Here is a 17,304-nt window from a genome sequence, read left to right as displayed (position 1 = left end):
CCATGAATTTGTTACTTCTGTTAGTCGATTACACAGGGCTTTAATTTCAATAGTTATGTGTTTCAGTGATAACAGTATTCAAAAAACAATTTACCTATTGTCAACAATAATACAATCCCACTTTCGTCGATTATTCATAGGACCTTAGTCCTAAAGATCTTAATAAATAATTATTTTCAAATTAATCATGGAAATTATCGGTTTTTAGGGAGACAAATTTAAAATGTCGTCAGTGCCTTCTGGAGACGGCCGCGATGGGCCAGGACGACGCACAACTCGGCGCCTTCGACGGCGAGATCGTCTGTGAAACGCCAAACAATCTACTTAATAAGTTCGACGGTATGTTTAACAATCTTTATTAATATTTTGATTTTTTAGATACATTTTATTATTACTATGTAAAGTACAAAGTAAAGAGAAATAGTACACATTCATATAAAGAATTAAAAAATATATATTCACATGGCTTTGTGCAAGCCCGTCTGGATAGGTACCACCCACTCGTCAGATGATCTACCACCATTTTTATGTTCCGGTTTGAAGGGTCAGTGAGCCACTGTAACTATTGGCACTAGGGACATACCATCTAAGGTTGGTGGCGCATTGATGATGTAAGGATTTTTTAATATAACTGCGCCATTGTCTATGGGCGGTGGTGACCACTTACCATCAGGTGGCTCATATGCTAGTCCGCAAATCTGTAAAATATATATAAAAAATATATGAATTTAAAATCTGTCCTTCATACATGGCAGATCATAAAGACTGATTATTTCCTAATGTTCTTTTAATATATTCATACTTTATGTGCTTTTCTATAGAAACTAATAATATAACGTAACGCTTGAAACAATATCGACCTTATTTATAAACGTTTAGCGAGTGTTTGCTTAAACACTCAATTCACTCTTTCCGTCATCATTGATTTTTCATTTGTTATTGTAAAGAAAAGATAACAACAAGGTAATAAGTGAGTTAAATATTAAATAAAGTAAAATACAGTAAAAGTTGATTTTTGAAGTGACAACTTCTTATAGGAGAATAAAATGCTTCGTTACGTAACGCGTTACGGCGCCCGTCTGTTTGGCTCCCTATCTCTTTTGCATACGGTAGCTACTGCTACCGTATGCGAAAGTGAGAAAGTGAGAAAGGAATAGTCTAGAACACTCTAACCCACAGCGCTAGACGTATTCCAGACAGCTTCAGTGGGCGTGTTGGGCGTCCCGAGACATACTTTTTTTCAAATTGGAACTTATCTTGTACATATGACCTTTTACATTATCAGAAAAATCTAGTAAATAAATAATGTTTGATATCTATAACTGATATGAAAACAATTTATTAGCATTAATCGTAAATGCCGCTAGAGAGTCTTCGTGTTATGTTATAGATAGGTACACACAATCCAGGGCCGTATTTAGGGGAGGGCAACCGGGGCAACTGCCCTGGGGCCTCCACATGAGAGGGGCCACAGTTTTTAGCAAGTTAACAAATACTGAGATATAGTCAAATTATAATAATGTTAGTATTTAATATTTTTAAAGTTACCGATACAAATACGAAACAAATCGTAGCTTACTGATTGAAATAAAAAAAAAACTAATTAATTCATAATAATATAATTATTAGGGTGTTCACACTTCTGTTTGTCTAGGGCCCTCACTTCTTTGTGGCCCCGGGGCCTCCAGACCTTTAAATCCGACTCTGACACAATCATGTTACAGAACACCGCGCGCTGCAATCTGTGGTTTCGTAACTAAACGATGATTTTGCTGCAAAATTAGATAGTAATTGACGGATGAAATTGCTTTTTCCCTTGTTGACTGAAATTGCCTTCCTCTGTTTGTATGCTAACACTACATTGTTTACACAAATTTATGTTATATTTCACGTTTATTATTTTAATACAGGTTTGTATACAAAATAGTTCCCCTAAATACAAATGTATTGTATGTCTAGTTTATAAAATATGTATATAATATATAGATAGAAATGAAAAGATCGCTGTCAAGGCATGTTAAATATAAATAGGCAAAAATAAAAGAAGGAAAAGTCCTGCTGAGTTTCTATCGCCGATTCTTCTCAGATCTGAGGTTCCAAACCTTTGTAACTTTTCTATCTTGATAATAAACAAGTGTGTAATGCTTCCGATTGAATATTTTTTAGTTTGAATATGTTTTGTCATATTTCTATTGATATAAACGTTTGAATGGTAACGACCATTTGTCTGTCCGCTTATTTATACCATTAAAAACCCTTAGTACACGTGTAAGCATTATTTTTCTTCCATTTTATGATGGAGATAATTCTGGTTACCAGCCTAAAATAAAAATATTATTAGCTATTGAATGTCTTTGGCTTTGGTTAGTTGTAAACGTGAACAACCATCGAATGGTTTTAATCGTTAGTTTACGACTGCCGCTGTAAAATTACTTTAATCTTATCAAAGTTTTATTTCAAGTGCTAAAATTGATATTTCTAAATAGAAATGTGCAACAATGATACAAGTGTATCCACAATGTAAACTCTATTAAGAGTCCGAGTCGCTATTATCTTACAAAGTTGAAACATCCTTAAAATGTCTCTTGCAGAATAATTAATCTAGTATTCATTTTGTTTTTTTTTTTCGCTTAGTTGTCAATCGCCCGTAATAGTAAAAGTAAATATTTGATCAAAACATATTTTATGAATTTTCATGTATCGGAAAATGTTTTCTATTTTTGTAACATGTAATAAATAAATATAATATCACCAACCAAAGGTAAAAAAACCTCGATAAAGTTGCCAATTGTATAAGGTATTACTTCTATTTGCTTCTTCAATTAAATTAAAAGTGGGAATGACAATAGCCTAAGGGGACAATCATGTCCCCAGGTTCCATCAGGAACCTACCACATTTTATATCACCAGACGGTTCGTATTGCGCAACTGTTGTTCCTCTTACTAGTAGAAAAAAAACTAAATAACAAAATACAATTAGGTTTAGATTAGTTGTCCTAATTTTCAAAATACAATGGGTTGATGAATCAGACGCCGAGTGCCGCGTAACCAAAAACGAGATAAACTAATACGTCGCACCGACGTCTTGTTGCTAGATTTCCAGATCATACAGGTTTTAATGTAGAACTGAATTAATACAAATTATTGAGAATTTTCGTTGGGAAAATCTCAACAAACAACTGATTTCCGTCGACGACAACAGTCACTCCGTTTATAATTTTATATATTTACGTGAACGCCTTGACAAAAATAAAATAATGTATTGTAGGTACGCTGAGCTGGCGCGACCAGCACTTCTCGCTGGATAACGATAAGATACTGCTGCGCGGCTGCGTGCTGCGGAACACGTCGTGGTGCTACGGCGTGGTGGTGTTCGCCGGGAAGGACACCAAACTCATGCAGAACTCCGGCAAGACTAAGTTCAAGCGCACCAGCATAGATAGATTACTTAATTTTCTTATTATAGGGGTAAGTGTCGCTTGCTTTGTAATTGTGTTCTAGATTAGTTTTCTGCGAATCTTGTAATGCTTATTGTCCTCCGAGTATTAAGAGTATTCTTGTAATGAAATACTTTACTATTTACTTTTACTGTACTGAATATAGTTTCATTCAGTTACAATCAAACAACAAAGACAAAAAATAAATAAATAAAGAGTTGCAAATAGTTCAAGTTATTGATATTCCGAATTTGGAACCTGAATTCGCTGAACGAAAGCGTCGGTGCGATGAGACGTGCGCTGGCCCCCCAGATAGTGCTGTTCTTGCTGTCGATGTGCGTGTTCTGCACGGTGGCGTGCGGCGTGTGGGAGTGGCTGGTGGGGCGCTACTTCCAGGCCTACCTGCCGTGGGACACGCTGGTGCCGGCCGAGCCCGCGTCGGGCGCCATCGTGATCGCGCTACTCGTCTTCTTTTCCTACGCGATCGTCATGAACACCGTCGTGCCCATCTCACTTTACGTCTCCGTCGAGGTATGGTTTTTATGATTCGTCAGATCTCCTACGGATCGTAGCTTGTAAATAAATTGATTACTTTGAAACGTTTGTATTTTTGTAGGTCATAAGATTTGCGCAGAGTTTTTTAATAAATTGGGATGAAAAAATGTATTACGAAAAGACTGGAACTGCGGCTAAGGCGCGAACAACAACGTTGAACGAGGAGCTGGGTAAATAAATATTGAAGTATAAAAATGAATGATTAAATAAATAAAAATGAAATTTAAAAACGTCCGCCGAGGCCTCTTCTTTCTCAGGAGAAAGTTCGGTGTTTATCCCACCACGTTTCAATGAGTTTCCTCGCCATGTTTTTCTTCACGGTATAAATAAATTGTAAAAAAAAGCACATGAAAATTCTGTGCCTGGATTGAACATTTAAATGTCGACTACGATTTTCGTATTCTAGCCATTAGACCATCTTATCTAGACCCAGTTTATTATTAAAATTTTTCGTACAGACTTGGCATCTTTTTTTTTCAGGACAAATCCAATACGTATTCTCAGATAAGACCGGCACCCTTACCCAAAACATAATGACATTCAACAAGTGCTCGATAGGCGGCCTGTGCTACGGCGACATCGTCGACGAGAACACGGGCGAGACGATCGAGCTCACCGACGTAAGTTGCGCGACTTCTGAGACGACAGTTCAACTCATACTTTTCACGAGTAGCCAGGCACTGAGTTATTTAGAAGACACGGCGTAATTGCATGTAGGCTGTTCCTAACATGATCAGCACTATGAGTTGAACATGCGAATAGTTTTCTACAGATTGAAAATAGCACGTAACAGATTGGATTTATTTGCATGTTTTCAATTTTTTGCGGTTTTCATTGAATTTTAAGTGGTGACAAGAATATGTCCCCGTCAAATCAGCTTGTATCGGACATGTTATTTTTGGTCCGTCTAATGTGATTCACTGACAGACGTATTTGTTTGTTTGTTTTGTCATCTCGCTCTTAACTAAAATATAAACACGTGTTTGTACCTGTTTTTCATGCATTTACCATCACTCGACCAGTCGGACCTCGTTTTCGACCCATTGACATCAAACGTCTGTAAAAACCGATATGTGCGTCACTGTGTTTTATAAATTTTCTCGCAAGAATTTATCTCACACGGGACTACCACCCATTTAAATCGATTTGTTAGCATATAGAGATTTTTTGCGCAATAGCTTGCATGCACAATATCGCAACGCAAACGATTCAAGGTAAAACTTGGCGTAAGTTTTAGAGCAAAGTAACAAGTAAGACAATGGACACTAACTCACCCCATTGATCGTAACGAGTAACGACCGACCCGTGAGCGATGAGTAGAGCGGTAGGGCGCGGTAGGGCGCGGTAGGGCCGACAGTGACGCGAGTGTGCGCAGCGCGGGCGGCGGCGCGCGGGCGGCGCGGGCGGCGCGGGGGGCGCGGCGGCGGGCGCGGGCGGCGCGCGCGCGCGGCTGCTGGAGCTGGAGCACGAGCAGGGCCGCAGCACGCCCGGCGCCGGCCCGCACGCGCACGCGCACGTACGCCCAGCCCTCTACGCAGCGCCACGACTCGTGCGAACCGTACTCGCGTGCGCACGTGCACTCTTTGTAAATTGCGATCGAAACGGTTCGTACGAGTCGAGGTTATATGCAATCTAGCTTGGTCTCTTCGTAGTACGATGTGTCGGAGCCGCAATATGAAATTTCTTTTGCTAACGCTAATAACATTTATTGAATTAGTTTAACCTTTCGATGAATTAGCTATATATGTTAAAAAAATTTAAAAAAATAATTTCCTTCTGTAATAGACTAATAATAATTAAACACTGTAAAACATGCTATCTTGTAAAACTTTATATTCCTCGTGGTATTTAGCGGTTAAGTAAATGATGAGTCGATTATACCTCTATAAAATACACACAAACTAACCTTCCAATTTAAAATATACTTTCAATTAACTTAGTGCTAACAATTGATGTGACTGATTCTGCACATATTCGTTTTCTTTGTACACAAATAATTAATCATTAACATACTTCACAGAGCTGCATGGTGTTTGTGACTCGCATATTGTTGTATTGCATGATTTTGCATGAGAATATATTGTGTCTAGTTGTGGTCTTGTTTTAAATCAATTGTATTCTGTGTAAGTAATGATCGTTCTTTGTAAGATGATAAATTGTTCACAATATTTGCCAATATGATAAAAATAACAGTCTTCATTTAAATTTCGAGTAATTTGGGAATAATGGCATGTAATTATTATTAACAAAAAAAGATGTGAATCGTCAAAATGTTAGACCAAAAATATATTTCACCGAGTTTTCACAAAAGAAATCGAAGGACGTACCGATGACATAAAAATATAAATCTCGCGCAGAGCACGGAACCGCTCGACTTCTCCGACAACCCTGAGTATGAGCCGGAGTTCAAGTTCTTCGATGCGAAGCTGCAGAAGGCGGTCCGTCGCGGCGACCGGAACGTGTACGACTTCTTCCGGTTGCTGGCTCTCTGCCACACCGTCATGCCCGAGCAGAAGAATGGCCGCCTGGAGTACCAGGTATAGGACTTGCATCTCTTTAATTTACAAGGGTTCTACTTTTTTATAAAGCTTTGTGTGTGTGTTGATTCAGAAAAAAATTTCTTCCAAAATTGTACCCAATAATTTCTAAGAAATTTAATTAAACTCTGTCAAAAATATTAATTACACGACGACGACGACAATGATGATAAAGTCATTAATCTGTACCCCGAGCCATACTCGTTACATCAATGTCGCACATGTATTCCTTCACACAGTCTTTTTTCGGTCTTATTGCTACCAAGTTAAGTTTTACCATAGCTAAAGGAAGGCTAAATATTATATAAATTAATAAATTTTACATAGGTAAAATTACCCCTAAGCGAGTGTATGACAGCTTAGGTTCGCTACAATCGTTACGTTCGTCCATGATTGACTTTTTTAAACGTCTACTTAATACGCTATCGTATTATAGTCGACCAAATGCCAACCAACGTTATTTCATTCAATTTTAATATCTAAGTAATTTACTATTTATCCCTACCATCATTCAAAGAGGGAGAACAGTAAGGGTACTGTTCTCCCTCTTTCATACTTATTCCATATTTATCCGATCGCGCTAGTCCACACTTCACACTGATAGATTAATGTGGAAAAGCAAACAAAATGTAACGATGTCAAAGGATTTTATTGTCGTACTAACTTATTCGAGACTATTCTAGAATACAAGTAAACTCGTTTACGTTTAAACACAAACGAAAAAGAACAAAAAACTATATAGCCAGTAAACATTATTAAAGACCTATTTATCGATAAGTCACTTTGTAAGACCCAATGCCTTATGACATCGTTTATATTAGACAGCTCTAATACACACAATCATCTCAAAATGTTGTATCTTATACTTATTAATCTTATACCTTCTACGTCTGAAGCCGGACTGGGTAGCTAGTATTCTATAAGACTAGACAAATTTGTTAAGATCATAGATAATATGTAGGTGTACCCCATTGCAGGCGCAATCGCCGGACGAATCGGCGCTCGTGTCGGCGGCGAGAAACTTTGGTTTCGTGTTCCGAGAGCGCTCGCCCAACACCATCACTATAGAGGTTATGGGTAAAACAGAGGTGAGATACTACCCTTACCTATTATCATTAATATTCGTATGAATTAAACTTTTCTATAACAGATGTGAATTTTGTTTCAGGTGTATGAGTTGTTATGTATATTAGATTTTAATAATGTTAGAAAAAGAATGTCCGTGATATTGAAGAAGGATGGTGAAATTAGGTTATATACTAAAGGTGCTGATAATGTTATATACGACAGATTAAAACGTAGCCATCAAGAGGAAGTGAGGTCAAAGACACAGGAGCATTTAAACGTGAGTTATAACAACATATTTTATAGTTATCATTATATAACTTAATTGAGTTCACAATAGCACTTTTGCGATACAATACTTAGATATGAATTAGTTACTGTAGTTAAATATAAATTATTAGAACGTTATTATTATCATATAAATCAAAATAAACTTTTTTCAAGTGGGCTTTTTTTACAAGCACTTTTGTCTCGTCATTTAACAATTAAGTGAAGCTACCACCGGTTCGGAAAGTAGATTCTACCGAGAAGATTTTTAAGATTTTTTATGTTTACTCTTTTTCAACATTTAAAAAATACATGCCTGGAAGTCAACAGGTATTAATTCCAAGCTTTTTTATCATCTACAAAATCTTGTATCGAATAATATGCCTTTTCTAACAATGTATTTTGTATAAACGATTTGAATTTACGAAACGGCAAAGTTAAAAATGTCTGCGGAATTTTATTATAGAAACGGGTTATCTTAGAAAAATTCAAAGTTTCCAAACACGATCGATATTCTGCTAGTCAGTGAGGTGATCCATCCATCGACTACCTTATCATCATATTAGTTCGATGTTATTCTTGTCAGACACTATGTTTCGTGTTTGATAAGAAATTAATTACCAAATTTTGATATATCAGAGTGTAATTAGAGTATATATGGGCAGAGAACTAATACACTCAGTTGATAGTTTAGGTGACTTTTACTTATATGGTGTATTTGTTACCTTTGCGTAGAAATTCGCGGGTGAAGGGCTGCGACATAGCACACTCAGCTCATAGTTTTGGTGACTTTTTTACTTATATGGTGTATTTGTCACCTTTGCGCAGAAATTCGCGGGTGAAGGTCTGCGCACGCTGGCGCTGGCGTGGCGGCCGCTGGAGGAGCGCGGCTTCGCGGAGTGGAAGCGCCGCCACCAGGCCGCCGCGCTGGCGCTGCGCGACCGCGACGAGCGCCTCGACGCCATCTACGAGGAGATCGAGACCGACCTCATCCTCATTGGTCAGCACCTTATTCTCACTCGTTGTTCTGAGATTTGATAAAAGTGTCTACTTATATTATATACCTAGGGGCGGCATATATTGGTACTTAATGTCTCCATTTTTGTTGCAGGCGTTACGGCGATCGAGGACAAATTACAAGATGGAGTACCAGAAACGATAGCGAATCTTAGCATGGCGGGTATCAAAATATGGGTTCTGACGGGAGATAAACAAGGTAACGACAATGTTTAGTTTGTCAAACCACCAGCGAACAATAATTAAATAATCACTGTTGTTTATATTTCAGTAGCTATACGACGACAACGTTGCGAGAAATCGGTGCAATGGCGATGACTTAAGCTCTCGTTTGCGTTCGCAGAGACTGCGATAAACATCGGCTACTCGTGCCAGCTGCTGACGGACGACATGGCGGAGGTGTTCGTCATCAACGGCGTCGCCCACGACGACGTGGACCGCCAGCTCGCCAAGTGCAGGGACTCCATCCGCGTCGTCAACACGTTCCTGCCGCACGGTAGGCGCGCCCCGTGCCGCGCGGACGGTGAGTGGGCCGAGGCGAGCACTAACGCGGCGACTGCGCAGGCGCGGCGGAGGCGAAGGGCTCGCGCTCGGAGACGGCCAACGGCGGCGCGGCGGCGCGGCCGTCGCCGGGCCGGGCCGCCAACGTCAAGCTCAACGCGCCCGCCGTCTCCGTCGTCACATTTAGGTGGGAACATAACACACTCGCACACGACAGGTAGACACCGACCACTTACTCGCTGCCTGCGCCTCGCCCGCTGCCCGCCCGCTACCCGCCCGCTGTCCGCCCGCTACCCGCCCGCTCGCCTCCTGTCCGTACTGTTCGTAGCTGTGTGTTAGTGACGTTGCTGACCTCGAACTCGTTTCCGTGCCCTTGCTTTGATCAAATTTTCGCCTAATTATCCTTGTGATACGTACGTAAGTACGTAGGCCTTATAACAGAATTTGATCTGTTTTGTAACGCCATCCAAAATTTGTAGATGGGCGGCTTATTTATAAGATTATTTAAATCAGTCCTAATCAGACGAGATGATTATTGAGGCCAAAAAGCCGCCTTAAATGTTTCAATAAATAAGTTATATTATTTTCATCCTCAAGCTTATACCTAAGAAAAATATTTTCTAATCAAATATCCATATTTTGTAACAGATCATTATTCTACTCCTAACATTGACTGCGTTTCTTACCTACTTGCACTGAACCTTAAGTTTTCTTTTATCAGTAATTTTCCAATAAAACCAGACGACACGACCTATCACACTATTTAATAAAACCTCACATTACACAGATATTATTAATACCCTCTGTAGTTTAGTTACTTCACGGTTTGCTCGCAAACGGGAAAAAGTCATTAAAAACATTATACGATTTTTTTTTACTCTGTGGACTTGCTACTGCTGTATTGCCATAAATGTTTGTGTGCGAGTTTTATGGGATTTTTTTTTAAGTTGAAAGAAATGTCAAATTTAATTGATAATTATGTTTACTGGCAACAATTGAATATTCTAAAATATATTTCTTCTTAACGTAATCATGAAATACACGACAATTGCATTGCCCTGTAATGCGCCCGCGAGGCCGCGGCGCGCGTGCTCACGCGAGGTGTGTTGCAGCAACGAGTACGCGTCGGGCGGCGCCGCGCACGCTCCGGACTCGCACGAGCACGGCGACGACTCCAACGGGTTCGCCATCGTCGTCAACGGCCACTCGCTCGTGCACTGCTTGCACCCCAAGCTGGAAGAGAAGTTCGTTCATTTGTCGGCACTTTTGTAGTTTCAGGTTAAATTTAAACTTGGAACTGACAATTTCAAATCATTAATCGATTTTGCGTACTAGGCTGTTCACTTGTAATTTTTAATTATTTTGTTGAAGTTGCAATATTGTTTGTTACTGTTTTCAGATTTCTCGATGTAGTTCTTCATTGTCGATCTGTGATATGCTGTAGGGTGACGCCATTACAGAAGGCAATGGTCGTTGAGCTCATTAAAAAAAGTAGAAAAGCGGTCACGCTTGCTATTGGCGATGGAGCCAACGATGTTTCGATGATAAAAGGTACGCCAAATATTTAAAAAAAAAACAACTGTATTTATTGCTGCTTAAGTTTCCTCTTTTTACTGTATTAACTATTATATATATTCCAGCGGCTCACATAGGCGTCGGCATATCGGGCCAAGAGGGCATGCAGGCGGTGCTGGCTTCCGACTACTCGATAGCGCAATTCCGGTTCCTGCAGCGCTTGTTGCTCGTGCACGGCCGGTGGTCGTACTATCGAATGTGCAAGTTTCTACGATACTTCTTCTACAAAAACTTCGCATTCACCGTTTGCCACTTTTGGTTCGCGTTTTTCTGTGGATTCAGTGCACAGGTAAGTCTATTAAATATTCTTCTTCGTACAAACGGCGCTCGAATTCTTCTTTTAATAATTTCTAAGTAACCCGTAGCTAGGAGCTTGGCCTCGAAAATCGATAACGTGACATATTCGGTTTGCACTCTCCGCTCGTGGCGGCGCATGACATTGAGAATAAGAGTTCGCACTTATATCTGCGCTTGTATACATGTGATGCAATATCATATATCCTGAGCAGTTAATTGCCGTTAAGATGGCCGCCCTGGCAAGAATCGGAGGACATCATAATTTTTAACATTGTTATTTTTTTAAAGTTATTTCTGTACCAAGATATATGGGAAATAAACCATACAAATTTCCTTAAATTAAAAACCTCTTACGTGGCACATTAGTAGTCAGCAATAGTATCGTTTCGTCGTGTTCGACACGCATCCAATATAAGCCACCTACACTACGGGATTACATTCAGTAAAACGACCGTTGCAAGGTGAACCGACTTTATTCACACTTGATAGAAAAGAAAAAGTACTTATATGTAAACAGGGCGACCCTTATGTACTTTCCCGCGAACACAACGCTTGCGCGATTCAGAAATGAGCTGCCGTTGGTTACCGCCTATGACATATATGAAGATTCAGTTGACAACTTCACTAGCGCGATTCAGGATGAATCGTGACATGTTTTAGTGACATACTATTTTATTGCATACATTTTATATTCTTATTTTATATTATATTTTATTTTAAACTTATTTATTATTTTATTAATACTTACATAAAAATGTGAGGCTTTAACACGTCGTTTCCGCAGACCGTGTTCGACGAGATGTTCATCTCGGTGTACAACCTGTTCTACACGTCGCTGCCGGTGCTGGCGCTGGGCGTGTTCGAGCAGGACGTGTCGGACGCCACGTCGCTGCAGTTCCCCAAGCTGTACGCGCCCGGACACACCAGCCAGCTCTTCAACAAGACCGAGTTCATCAAGTCCACGCTGCACGGCTGCTTCACTTCGCTCGTCTTGTTCCTCATTCCATACGGTGAGCTATACCACATAACACTCAAGATATTTTGATTTTGCTTCTCTAAATGTATAATATTTAACTGCATTATAACGATTGTGGCACTTTTAAATCTGCTCAGGTACTTACAAAGATGGACTGGCGCCCGATGGCAAGATATTATCAGATCATATGCTTTTAGGGAGCGTAGTCGCGACAATATTGATCATTGACAATACGACGCAAGTGAGTATCGTTCTACCGGCTAATCTAATCACTACACATATTCTTCATTTAATGCAAAATTTCTAATCGCACCAAACGTTTTAGATCGCATTAGACACGACATACTGGACAGTGTTTAACCATATCACTATTTGGGGTTCGCTGGTGTCGTACTTCGTGCTGGATTACTTCTACAACTACGTCATCCGCGGCCCCTACGTGGGGTCGCTGACGGTCGCGCTCACGCAGGCCACCTTCTGGTTCACGGCCGTGCTCACGGTGAGTCCCTCGTAGCGGTCAGTCCTCGCGCCGGCTCCCGGCCCGTGCGACCCGTGCCAATCGCCACTCTGCGCAGATGATGATCCTGATGGTGCCGGTGGTGTCGTGGCGGCTGGCGTGGTCGCGGCGCCGGCCCACGCTGGCCGAGCGGCTGCGCGCGCGCACGCGCTGGCGCCGCGCCGCCGCCGCGCCCGCGCCGCGCACGCCGTCCGCCCGCCGCGCGCGCCGCTCCGTGCGCTCGGGGTACGCCTTCGCGCACCAGGAGGGCTTCGGCCGCCTCATCACGTCCGGCAAGATCATGCGCCGCATCCCGCACGCGGACGCCGCGCTGTCGGCGCTGGCGTCGCTGCCGGGCAAGTTCCACCCGCGCGCCTCGACGCCGCCGCCGTCGCCGCCCTCCGCCTCGCCCTCCGCCTCGCACTCCGCCTCGCCGCCCTCGCCGCGCGCCCCGAAGCAGGATCTCGATTCCGTCGATTTATGAGCTCCCGTGTGGCGCGGCTCGAGCGAGCGCGGTCGGACTGAGTGAGAGTGCGGGACTCGTGGGTCGCCGCGTCGGGCCCACCGGCGCCGGCCCGGCGCCCGTCCGGCGGCAACCCGGCGCCCGGCCCGGCGGCCGTCGCCTTCCTCGTTGCAGGTGTTCATGTCAGAAAAGACGAGACGTGTACGATATAAGAATGAGAGTAATGTTTGTAAATAATAAAGTGGTTACAAACGAACCATAATTTTTTATTAGACGGCATAATGTCGTCGCAACTCGTATTGTGATAATGTTAATAGATTTAAAAATTCGTATTATATATATTATTGCCTATATTAAATTATATTTGTTGATCGAGAGTATATATTGATAGATATTTATTATCGTACGTAATAAGATTACTCTTTTATATCGGAAAAGCGTAGTTTTCTCCTAATGTTCCTTTGTATGTGTAAATTATATAGTTCCGGTTACTGCGAGCACGACCCATCGATTGTATTCTTTAGCTCATTGTCGCCGTAAACGTAAACTTGGCAAAATTAAATCAAAAGAACTTGTTACCGAGATTTGTATTTTTTGTTCTTATGACATAGAATTGTATTAGAAATTTCCTCCTTTCCAACTAGTATTTTATTTGTTACTTTATTTATGAAAGAAATGTTTTTTTATATGCTTTTTAATGTCGTCAGTGTCGGAGACCTTAGTAAAATTTGCATTTAAATTTATGTCAATATGGTAAGCAGTTAAAATAGACACGAATTGAAATAGATAAGTTGCATACAAATTATTAATATAATGTCTTAAGTCTTGACATTGTTTATATCATGATAATTTAAAAAATAGTTTAAATCATCCCTTTACTATTGTGTAAATCTTTTGATAGTTATTAAAAAATATGTTGAAATATTTAATAGAAGGATACTAAAACAAACAAAACTGATATTCGGTGTTTTAACTGCATACAATATACATTTGCTTTGGTATCAGATTTTTAATAAAAAAATACTCTCTTATATCTATTTTTATTTTATGCCTTTACTAGTAGAAACAGTAGCCACTGTTTCTAATACTTAAATTAACTTCATTTTAGCTTTTATATACACAAGTTTGAAACAGTATGTTGTATAAAAGGTATTGTATATTTAATTAAACGTACAAGATATTGCAAATCAATTTTACCCTGTACAGTCTACATGTAATAAATATATAAGCTTAAAAATATCGTTCTCTTTTCACTCATTATCTGTGGGATATTAATGCATGGGAGTAGGACGCCGCATACAATGCGAAGTGCATAAGACCGTTTAAATATCCAATATATTTAAACGTTTGAGTAGTTACGTTTGTCTGGTCTCTTTGTATCGAACCATGCGAAATTTATTACAGGTGCACTATATTTAGAACAACACAGAAATTTTAAGAAAAATGTTATTTACACAATACTTAATCGATAAAATTATTAGACGCGAAACTTGAAGAAACGTCCCAACTGAGGAAAAATAGGTTTCATATAGCTTTAGGATACATTGATGAAAGGCGAATCGCATATGCGATAAGGAACCTTAGCTCGTAAAGGTTGTTTTGTTACCCTGTGGGCTTACATATCGAATAGTAGTAAAATATAATATGTTATCCTTCTATCTGCGCTAAAGGTTGCAATACAGTTCCAATTTAAAAATTGGAGAATTTATATAAACAGTAAACCATGTAAACAATAGAGATAAAAATATGATTATATTCCTTGCCGTAGAATACACATTTTACATAGGTACCACAGGTTTTTAATAAATTAACTATTCAAATATTGATTTAATACTTTCTATAGAAACAATACAGGACGAATATATTGAGAGAAGATAGTATGATGATAATGTCGTTTATTAATTTGGAAATTATTTAAGGAAGTAACTTTTAAAAAACAGCTATCCTAAGAATTACATGTAGGTATTTCCCGTTTTCATGTATAGATAGTTATCGTTTGCCAAATACTAAATTGCTACAGATTGAAGCTTGGTGTATTAGTGCTTGGGTAGTAGTAGTCTAATATATTTTTCTTATGGCAACAAAAACCGTTATTGTCAAATCTATATAGGGATGTCAATAACATGCCTTTGAGAAACTGTGACAGTTTATTTTTATTGTAACTGACTCTTGACGGAATAGGTTATAAAAATCGAAAATGATTCCTGGGTTTCAGGTAGTTCCATGGTATAATATTCAAGAGTGGCAGGAAGTTTATGAAAAAATATACGCACTAACGTCGACGCTTTCTTCAAAACAGAAAGCACTAGATCATTTATTAATTTGGAAAGCCAGATGTCCTTCTTTACCTTCTGGCATTGAATCAACACTGACTTTGCTTGAAGTTCACGTCCAAGATTTAAATAAAAGCAATGAAATATGTAGTGACCATCTAATACGCTTAGCATATTCATCAGCGTTAATGCGGTTTGTAAACCATATGCTTGATAAAGAAACAGCGAAAGGTCTCACTTTATATCAAGCAGCCAAAAATTCAAGCATCCCAGATTGGATTATAGAATTACGGCACGACACTGCACACAGTGATAGACTTCCTCCTCTGGATTTGTTAAGAGAGGCGACTCTTACAAGTATACAGTGGCTGCAACACAATTATTGGGATAAGCATAAGCAATGTATTGATAATTTGGTAATTGGGAAATTACAGGATGGTGGTTACTTACAGGATAAAATATCTGTTCTTATAAATTTTTGTATTTCTTTAAGCATATGTTCTCATTCAAAATGCGACATAAAATTCATATCTGAAATTAAAGATGCTACAATCCGAGAGTCATTAATAAATGATGCTAAAGATTTGTTTGATGAAAGTATAGATTTTACCAATTTAAAGTTCATTTCTATACAATTTCTTGTTGAAACTATGAATTCAAAAACTAAAAAACTCCTAAATAATGATTTAGTTTCAAATTATGTCAACAGAATACTGATGGCTGATGATTCTTTGTTTTTATCTTTGGAACTTCACAGTTTATTAGATAATTACAATCTTGACTGTTCAAAACCACTCTGTAAACAATATGTGCAATGTTTTGAAGGATTGCTAAATTTTCTTCACACAAATGATTTAATACAAGACTTTGTATTAGAGTTAATTAAATATACAAACTCAGATGAAACCAATAATCGAAGACGCAAACTCGCATCACAATGGGTATCAGTTATATTAAAAGCTTTGAAGAAAAATCAACTATTTATAGAAAAAATATATGAGTAAGTAGACTGTATATATAGTAAAGTTTTACATTAATATAAAAAAATCTGCATAAATTTTGAAAATTACAAATATATAGTGTATACACAATAAATAAAACAAACTACATACACCATTTTGATACTTATGTTTATTTGTGTTTTGCAATATGCTTCCGAAAATTAAATATATCACATACTTCCTCTATACTTAGTATTATTCTGTGTATAACTGTTTAATAAAAAGTATCTTCTATTTCAGGACAGAAACTAAACATGTGGCCTTAAAGGATAAGAAGGAAATAAATTCATTATTCTATCACTGGTTTCCAAATAAAAAAAAATCTTTACTTTTGGATTTGCGCAAACCCGTACCTAAAAACTTAATGAACATTACTTTTATTCAGCCAATAATTTCAACATATAATCCTAATCTTACATATTTCATTAGAGACTTGCTCTATTTAGTACAACCCAGTCTACCTGTTTCTATCATACGCAAAATATGCAAACTGGCTGAGGTAGTTGCTATGCCAGACAATTTCTCAGCAGTGCCTCCAAAGATCTACACAGCAGAAGATATTAAGGTTACAGATGATGCAGATGTATCAACTATTATTATTAATGACGATGAAATGTTAGATGTAAATACTACAAATGAAAATTGCTTAGAAGAAGAATGTTGTCAGAAATATGGCATTTGGCAAACTGCTTCTAAAAATTATTCATGGTCTACATGCGCTATAGGACAGTTGCCATGGCAAGTAAATCAGCCAGAAGAGGTATTAGAAATTGCTAGTAAATAAAATTATTAAATTATCCACAGCAATTGTTTATTTTTTTTATCATATTTTGTATACACTTTA

General features: G+C 38.9%; 2 protein-coding genes across 7 annotated transcripts in view; both read left to right on the top strand.

Moving 5' to 3' along the window:
* Positions 1-14,217, top strand: part of LOC124534554 (probable phospholipid-transporting ATPase IM) — a 55,152-nt gene extending 40,935 nt beyond the window's left edge. For 4 of the 6 annotated variants that reach the window (XM_047110456.1, XM_047110455.1, XM_047110457.1 and 1 more), the window contains 20 exons: positions 209-339; positions 3,269-3,468; positions 3,750-3,968; positions 4,054-4,162; positions 4,473-4,612; positions 5,368-5,508; positions 6,350-6,529; positions 7,507-7,617; positions 7,698-7,874; positions 8,690-8,861; positions 8,973-9,077; positions 9,222-9,374; positions 9,443-9,596; positions 10,492-10,623; positions 10,779-10,930; positions 11,020-11,243; positions 12,036-12,261; positions 12,365-12,468; positions 12,553-12,726; positions 12,803-14,217. In XM_047110456.1, coding sequence (XP_046966412.1) covers positions 209-339; positions 3,269-3,468; positions 3,750-3,968; positions 4,054-4,162; positions 4,473-4,612; positions 5,368-5,508; positions 6,350-6,529; positions 7,507-7,617; positions 7,698-7,874; positions 8,690-8,861; positions 8,973-9,077; positions 9,222-9,374; positions 9,443-9,596; positions 10,492-10,623; positions 10,779-10,930; positions 11,020-11,243; positions 12,036-12,261; positions 12,365-12,468; positions 12,553-12,726; positions 12,803-13,207 — 3,409 coding nt within the window. In that variant the 3' untranslated portion in view covers positions 13,208-14,217. The remainder of the gene's footprint in view (positions 1-208; positions 340-3,268; positions 3,469-3,749; positions 3,969-4,053; positions 4,163-4,472; positions 4,613-5,367; positions 5,509-6,349; positions 6,530-7,506; positions 7,618-7,697; positions 7,875-8,689; positions 8,862-8,972; positions 9,078-9,221; positions 9,375-9,442; positions 9,597-10,491; positions 10,624-10,778; positions 10,931-11,019; positions 11,244-12,035; positions 12,262-12,364; positions 12,469-12,552; positions 12,727-12,802) is intronic. The other 2 variants (XM_047110454.1, XM_047110458.1) reach the window with 2 other exon arrangements.
* A 1,084-nt stretch (positions 14,218-15,301) lies between these two features.
* Positions 15,302-17,263, top strand: LOC124534723. The gene is made up of 2 exons (XM_047110713.1): positions 15,302-16,459; positions 16,701-17,263. The coding sequence occupies exons 1-2, from the start codon at positions 15,384-15,386 to the stop codon at positions 17,242-17,244; spliced, it is 1,620 nt and encodes a 539-aa protein (XP_046966669.1). The 5' UTR covers positions 15,302-15,383; the 3' UTR covers positions 17,245-17,263.
* The last annotated feature ends 41 nt before the right edge of the window (positions 17,264-17,304 follow it).

Source organism: Vanessa cardui, chromosome 13 (assembly GCF_905220365.1).
Source record: "Vanessa cardui chromosome 13, ilVanCard2.1, whole genome shotgun sequence".
Taxonomy (NCBI): domain Eukaryota; kingdom Metazoa; phylum Arthropoda; class Insecta; order Lepidoptera; family Nymphalidae; genus Vanessa; species Vanessa cardui.
This window is presented reverse-complemented; position numbering and strand designations above follow the sequence as displayed.